General features: G+C 46.5%; 1 protein-coding gene across 2 annotated transcripts; it reads right to left on the reverse strand.

Annotated features, from left to right (window-relative positions):
• Positions 1 to 1,568: 1,568 nt before the first annotated feature.
• Positions 1,569 to 6,323, reverse strand: LOC147626773 (putative inactive receptor kinase At5g10020). Of its 2 annotated transcripts, XM_086815326.1 has the most exons (4): positions 5,355 to 6,238; positions 4,827 to 5,256; positions 2,516 to 4,243; positions 1,569 to 2,279 (listed from the first exon to the last, which is right to left on the reverse strand). In XM_086815326.1, exons 2-4 carry the CDS (start codon positions 5,254 to 5,256, stop codon positions 1,684 to 1,686), a joined length of 2,754 nt encoding a protein of 917 aa, XP_086671452.1. In that variant the 5' UTR covers positions 5,355 to 6,238; the 3' UTR covers positions 1,569 to 1,683. The 2 variants fall into 2 exon arrangements, with proteins under 2 accessions (XP_086671452.1, XP_086671451.1); XM_086815325.1 differs by having other exon boundaries at positions 4,827 to 6,323.
• Positions 6,324 to 7,928: the final 1,605 nt, after the last annotated feature.

Consider the following 7,928-nt stretch of genomic DNA (forward strand, 5'->3'; position numbering starts at 1 on the left):
AAGAAGTTTATCCTTTACTCCACCTGGCTATTCTCCATTAGGGATGCACGACAAGTGATCAGAATGCATATGCTATGACCCTTTCCGCACAATCTCATCATGAAATCAAACTCTAGAAGGATTAAGTGCCATAGGGTTATCGTTCCCAATGATGCAAGGCTTATTATTGACTAGGTTGGGAGGTGCTTGATGGTCTACAAAGAATACAAATTTAGTGGCCAATAGATAATAGTGGTACTTCTTTACAACATAGATCATTGAAATTCCTTCTCGTTCTATGGTAGTATAGTTTTCTTAGCATCATTCAACTGCGATTGGCAAAGCTAACAGAAAAATCCATGTTATGCTCTCCTAGTTGTGCTAAAATGTAGCCAATTATAAAAGTCAAGGCATCTATATGCACATGGAAAATGATATCCCAATTGGGAGATTGTAGAATTGGTATGCATGCCAGGGCTTTCTTGAGAGTGTCATAGGCCCTTTAACACTTATATGATCCACTGCATTAATAAGTGTATAAGCATGACCCAAACCATGCACCATATCCTCATGTGTAAAATCCCCTATGTGTATACGATGATCCCAAGTAGAAGTATAATCATCAAAATCATCATTGAATACCAACAAGGTATCCACACATGAGAGATAAGTGGCATCATCAACCACATCACTAATCATGGTATCCTCAAGGTCATTAAGGTCATCCCCATATGTTTGATCTACCTCCATCAATGGTACTCCTATATGACCTATGTCCCATGATAATTTAATCTCTATCAACATTGGATCTAAAAAGATCTCCAAATCAAAAGTGAAACACTCTAGACCCATGTGTATAAAGTTGCTTCTCCTACGAGGTCACACCTATACAAACTCATCACTAATCTCAGGAAGGTCTCCTGCTTCTCCTGTGAGGTCTCACCTCAACAAACTCATCACTACTCTCATGCGCTATGCGTGGCTACTCAAATACATGAACTATACAAACTCATCACTAATCTCGTGCAAGGTCTCCTGCTTCTCCTGTGAGGTCTCACCTCAACAAACTCATCACTACCCTCATGCGCTATGCGTGGCTACTCAAATACATGAACTATCCCAACACGAACACTACCAAGTAAGCTATGATAACTACGAGTAGTGATCATATGAGGGATGTATCCAAATGTGAAACCTCTAGAGTAGCCTAACCTGAATGGGAACCCATGAATCATTCTTGCGCATTCTGTTCTCTGCGTGACTAGGCGGAGTGGAATGGCCCTCCAATCCTGCGCTGTGCTCGTTATCAAATTCCTGCCGTTGACGTGTCAGCTGTTGGTACATGGGCATTCCCCCTCGGAACTCCCACCGGCCGCCGGGAATGGGGTCTCGGTGGTCCAACACCATCCCTGCCTCGGCCTCCCAGCGGCTTGCCCGGCAATGGTCGTCCCAGCAACCATTCCCTAGTACCTACTCCATCGCGCAACCCAAGCAGGGTACATATATGTCTGGAATGGATAGCTACATTGTAACTCTAAAGTAACTTGCTAGAAACCACACTCTTTCTAACTAAGTACAAGCACATTCTCTCCATTGAAAAGATTTTGGATGTCACAGTTTTGTTGTTAAAGAAGTTGCCAGTCACAACTGTATGTGGACAGGATTCGAGTGATGTTTCCTGCCCGGACAATTTCAAGGCTTCTTTCACAGAGATAAGGATGCGACTTCTTCATAAATCATGCCAATATTTGGCCTTTCTGTGCTCTGCTGAGAGATACACTTGAGGGCAAGCGCTGCCATTTCCTCCATTCCCTTATGCGGCCCATGCTCTTCATTAGTACTCACAAGCATTGGGTCGAAGCATTCAAGAGCCCTTTTCTCACTGGCCAACAACCTGACCCAATCTGTTAGATCCACAGCCCCCGACTGTCCCGAAATAATATCACCTGCACCTTTTCCTGTCAAAAGCTCCAACATTATCACTCCAAAAGCGTAGATATCGCCCTTCATTGTTGGCTTGGGCTTTTTCATGGTGGCTAGTTCTGGAGCCCTATAGCCAAGGGCCCCGGCATTTAATATTTGATTAGCTGTCCCTTCAGGAGTCATTAACTGGTGCAGACCGTAGTCAGCAAGCCGTGCCGTGAGATTTGTTGACCCATCAATCAGCACATTTGTTGCTTTCAGGTTGCCGTGAGCGAGGTGCCGTTCATCATGAAGGTAAAGCATACCTCTGGCAATGTCCACAGCAATCACCAGCCTTTGCTGCCAAAAGAGAGGTGCATATCTTTGCCCTGTCCTATCTGCAGGGAGATGGAAAAAACATGTAAGTTATAACCCCTTCGAGACGGAAATGGCCAAAAAAATGTAAGCAAATGACAGGATTATAAAAACTTGAAACCTCCACCACTGCAGTGCAGACCAGTTATCTTCTTTTCTTTTCTTTTTTTGTCTTACCTTCCCCTTTCATATTCAAGTTATCAACAAGAACAACAGAAGTAGATCTTTCAGCAAGTTCTTTGCTTACAAACTTGCTTACCTGCAAAATGTGCTGCTAGGCTCCCTGAGCTCACAAAGTCAGACAAAATGAGTTTCTCATGCTCACGTGGCCCCCAGTAATAGCCCCTCAGAGGATTTAAGTTAGGATGACTAATTTTGGCAAACTTCTTTGCTTCCCGTGCAAATTCTTTCTTGTTCTTTGCTAGGCCTTCCCTTAACCACTTGACAGTCAGAACATGACCATTATCGAGTGCAGCTTTATAAGTTGTTCCATGGCTGCTTCTGCCTAACACCTCTGCCGGTGCCCGAGAGAGCTCCTCTGCAGTAAACCTTAAGGACTTGTCAAGGAAACGGAGGTCTCCAGCAAGCCTGTCTGGTGATTGCACCTTCAGAACTATCGGGGAATCTACCTGAAGGAGCTCTTCGGCCACTCCAAATGGTTCGGGGTGCAAGATTGAACCAGGTAAATAGTTATGCCTTGACCTGCATGGTGACATCTCCATGCTCCTCATCTTTGAAAAGTCTTCCGGCTCTGTTTTTACTGCTTGCTCCCAGGAACTTCTCACTTCTGTTGATGGCGCCTTACATTCTAAGGCAGAAGAGGCCTTTCCAACTGTTCCATGTAGCAGAACATCTGAGGAGGTCGTCCCTGGACGAATATTGTTGCCATGTGATTCACGAAAGGAGGAGAAGTACGCTGCACAAGGACTCCACATCTTGAGGTCTTTGATGTCACTGGTATTGCTTGTACCAAAACCCGAATCTTGAGACTTGTTAAGGCTTTTATAGTACACAAACAACCCAACCACAAGGATCAATACTAACCCTGCTGTGCAACCTCCAATCAGACCTGCTTTGACAGCTCTATGTATGCCATCTTTGGAGTGAGAACTTGCCAGAGGACCTTTTGGGCTGGAGGAAAAAGCCCATGGTGAGACGAGACCTTTGTTCCCAGGGAAGAATGAGGACACAGGAAACTTTTTCAAATTCTCTGGAATTAGACCTGATAAACTGTTGTTTGACAAATGCAGCACAATCAAGGTGTTTGGAAGAGCATCTGGAATAGACCCTGTTAATAAATTACCAGACAAATCGAGCCTTTGGAGAATTGTAAGATTACAAAGAGCCTTCGGCATGGGTCCTGAAAGGCGATTATTGCTGAGATTCAATGTCTTCAAGTTTTGGAAGTTGCTAATACCTTCAGAGATATTCCCATCAAGCTTGTTGTTTGAAAGATCCATTACTACCATTTGAGAAAGTTGCCCAACCTGTAGAGGCACGTCTAGAGGGTCAAAGCGTGGGTAATTTAAGACCTTGCTAAATGAAACTGTGCCCTGCAGTAGGAGGCTTCCATCGAGCTCATTATTGGACAAGCACAGAAACGACAAAGTGGAGGAGTTGAAGAAAGAAGCTGGAACTGTCCCATACAATTGATTAAAGCTGAGATCCACAGAGGTCAACTTTGGGAAAAGACCATAATTTGGGGGTATAAAGCCAAAGAGAGCATTGTGGGAAATGTTCACATTTCTGAGGCGTACAAACCTTGAAACTTCATCTGCCAATCCACCACTGAGATGATTGAAACTTAAATCTAGAACCTCCAGCATATCACTCCAGTATTGCATAGATGATAGATCACCATGAAGGCCATTATGACTCAGATCAACAACTGAACATGATCCTATCTTTTGTGGAATCTTTCCAGAAAGCGAATTAAAGGAAAGGTTGAGAACTGTCAATGATGTCGATAACACTCGAGTAATCTCCCCTGCAGCATCACACAAGGGGAATGAAAGTTGTTAACAGCTAGAGATATTCATTCACATAGAGGGCTAGACTTTACAAGTAAATTTTATGTTCACACGGCTAGCGCTAATGAGAAAACGCAGTAGACATTGACCCTACTGTGGCCATACTTGAGTTGACATGCGCATTCAATGATTAGAAGAAACATTGTGAGCACTAGTCGCACTGTAGGTGGCCAGGCATCTTGTAATGAAGGAAATGGAGCCAAGCCATGCTCATGATGGGAGGGGCAAGATTGGAAATGGTAAGAGAGTGCTTGCTACAGATACTACATTACACTGTAGGTGGCAAGGCATCTTTCAATGAAGGAAATGGAGACAAGCCATGCTCAAGATGGAGGGACAAGAGTGGAAATGGTAAGAGAATGCTACAGATGCTACATTACACAGCCCAAAAATGATATTGCGCTAATTTCCTTTAAGTTGCTGGTACCTGCATACTGCCGGCAAGTCAGCACATCAAACCTCAAAGGTTTGATAGGACAGTTAACCGTAGAGCTGTTAATGTCCTAGTTAGTTTGTTGGTGGTAAGGAGGATATCAATACCAGTGAGTTCGTTCATGCTAAGATCCAATTCTTCCAAGAGGCCCAAATTTGTTGACAAGAGCGTTGCTGGTACAGCGCCCGTAAAAAGGTTGTTACTTAGTCGTAATGTCACGAGCCCAATCACGAATTCGAAGTCGGGGAGGTTGCCACTTAGCTGATTATTACTCATATCCAAGACCCTCAGCTTTTCTGCAAAAACAGAAGAGAACTTTGCGGGAGCCAAGGGACCCGTTAGTTGGTTGTTGCTCAGGTTCACAAATTGGAGCGTTCTCAACAGCGGAAGAGTGTCATTGGGCTGCCAAGGTAAAAACCCCGACAGCTTGTTGCTGCTTAGGTCAACTGCCGCGAGGGATGAGAGACCCAAAAAAGCAGGGTCGATTTCGCCGCTGAGCTGATTGCTGTGCAAATCGAGCACTGTCAAGCTGTCCATCTGCGACAGTTCCAAGGGAATTGCATCACGGAAGGAGTTGAAGGACAAATTCAGGGAAACGAGATGCCGTAGTGCGCCCAGAGAGGAGGGTATGCTACCTTGGAGCTGGTTGGCAGCCAGAGACAGGTTGGCCAAGCTACTCAACCCACCGAAAGCGCTGGGAATGGAGCCACTGAACAAGTTGTGGGAAAGATCCAGGCGCTGGAGATTGGTGAGGCCCCCGAGGTCCTCTGGGAGGCTGCCAGACAGCTGGTTGTTGGAGAGGTCGAGGGAGTGGAGCATTTTGAGGTTGGCCAGGCTGTTGGGTCTCACGCTCCCCTCCAACCCCAGCCCTGCCAGCTGCAGCGCCACCACGCTCCCCTCTGCCCCGCACGACACGCCGCAGAAGCTGCGAGGGCAATTATTCTTCTCACCCCCACTCTCGGTGGCGGTGGTCCAGGTGAGCGCCAGACAACCTCCGCCGCCGCTGCCTGTTTCTTTAATTCCCCGGAAGAACTCCAGAAGCGCTGTGGTATCGTCGCTTGCTGCCACGGCTAAGAACGCAAACCAAAGTAGGAGCGAAGGGAACCGCCAAAAACCCTTCTCCACCATATTCGTGCACTATTTGCTCATAAGAAAATCTTAACTACCTCCACCCCTTTCTTCTACCTACTCCATCTCTCGGGGTCTCAAGCTCTGGATGCCCGTACCTATATATGGAACTTCAACGTGGGCTCATGCTCACAAATTCTGGGGCTGCGAGAGAACAATCACATCTCCAGAGTGCAGGATCACCAAAACCTTGATCAGGCTTTTGCAGCTTGCTTGTACACAAACTCCTCCTTGATCTCAGCCACATTTGTGTCCTACTACGTCCAGACTTGGAGCGGAATCCATCCACGTAGAACAATTTGCTCGAGAGAGTTCGTTCCCTTGGCTGTGCACCGTCTTCCCTCTCTCTAGTGTCGTGCTGGGAGGAAGTAGGTGGAGGCTCAGGCTGGGAGAAGACTGTGCCCCTTTTACAGAGTTTTTACCAGTCGGCTTTACTAGACGAAAACTAACTGCAATTTCACGCAAGAGCTGAGGAGGCAAAATAGGGTAGGTAGGGGGGTCCAAAGGACCTAGGTTTCCCGCACTTTCTCTCTCCACACCACATGTGCGAATGCCTATTACCTACCGCTGCCCAAGACCAAAGTCTCGACTCTCGAGTCGAGACCGACCGCATGCCCCAGCCAGCTGGCCCTGCTCTCTGCCTCCACTGCACATAGCTTTGTACTACATGGTAACTTACAAGTAACTCACTACCAAGCATGTCATTTTTCATGTGTGAATCTCGCCTTAATTGTTATTGGCTATATGACAAACACATCAGAACTCAGGACCCAAAGAGGGACAGCCTGTGCAGATGACTATCTGAGGCCAACTCCATCCAAGTGACCTGGTCGGAGGTGGTCAGACGGAGGCCTTTCTTGAACATCAAGGGATAGCTCGGACCGTAGAAAACATTTTTCCCAACAATTATAAAAACCTTCAACTTTAAATTTTTGTAGGTGTTTTCCTAAATTTTAAAGGTTTTTAGCAAAATTATAACTAAAATCCTTTAAAATTTGTAGGTTTTTGTGAATTGTTATTTTGAAATTTGAAGGTTACTTTTCAAAACTTGTCATTTACACCTCGGTTTTTTGTAAACACTGGCTCCGATCGATCATCCAAAAATTCAATTGTAAATTAAACAATCACTACAATTATCTTCTTCTTCTTAGAAGAGACCTTACAAGGACCTGCACAACTGTTCAAGCCTATGGGGAATAGAACCCAAAGTAGCATGTTTGCTATCGTGCGACCAAGAGGCGTCCCACCCACTCACCCACTCCCAAGTTAATATTTGTTCGAATAAAATAAACAAAAAAAGGAACTGAGGACGCCATATGAAAATAGGGCCTTACGTTTCGTTGCATGTGTTGGCCACACAGCATGCTGCGCACTGGGCCCATCTGTATATGCTCCCAAAAAAGCGCCCGAGTGAGCTTGTCGGAGTTAAACTTGCATGTGCAAACCATGAGAGAGAGAGAGAGAGAGAGAGAGAGAGAGAGACCACAAGGCTCAGCTTCCAAGTTGTCGCACATGCGAGAAGAATTTTGGTGGGTTCAAGGTTTTTATGAGCTAGCGGTTATCTCTACTATTTCTTATGCAGCTTGCCTTGACCTCCACGTGCCGCGTTTTTTTCTCACATCCACGTCTGCATTGCATGCATCGGTTTCTCTAGGCCACCACGTCCACGCTAGAGCGCCGCCCCTTCTCTTACATGCTGGGCCACCACGTCCACGCTGCAGCGCCGCCCCTTCTCTTACATGCTAGGCCACCACGTCCATGCTGCAGCGTCGCCCCTATTCTATGCTAGGCTGCTGGTTGCAGTAGTTGCAGGTCGCGTTCCAGCTCCCAGGTTGCAGGTCGAGAAGGATGTCGAATGGCGTTTTGGTCCTTCCAACGAGCTCCCCTCCTATTCGTGCATTGTCCAGCGAGCTCCCCTCCTATTCGCACGTAAGCTTTCCCTGGTGGTGAGCATCCTCTCTCTCTCTCGCGTGCGGACGTGCTCTGTGCACAAGCTCCCCTCCTATTCGCACACAAGCTTTCCTTGGTGGTGAGCATCTCTCTCTCTCTCTCTCTCTCGTGGACGTGCTCTCCAAATCATG

Source organism: Cibotium barometz, chromosome 21 (assembly GCF_041138505.1).
Source record: "Cibotium barometz isolate CiBa-2024 chromosome 21, ASM4113850v1, whole genome shotgun sequence".
NCBI lineage: Eukaryota > Viridiplantae > Streptophyta > Polypodiopsida > Cyatheales > Cibotiaceae > Cibotium > Cibotium barometz.

What these genes read in the sequence shown, in the direction of transcription:
- LOC147626773 (XM_086815325.1), bottom strand. Translation starts at nt 5,847, where the DNA reads ATGGTGGAGAAGGGTTTTTGGCGGTTCCCTTCGCTCCTACTTTGGTTT. An exon ending in TAGCATGAACGAACTCACTG is followed by an intron (nt 4,244 to 4,826) that starts GTATTGATATCC and finishes GTGATGCTGCAG; the next exon opens with GGGAGATTACTCGAGTGTTA. An exon ending in CCTAGCAGCACATTTTGCAG is followed by an intron (nt 2,280 to 2,515) that starts GTAAGCAAGTTT and finishes ATCTCCCTGCAG; the next exon opens with ATAGGACAGGGCAAAGATAT.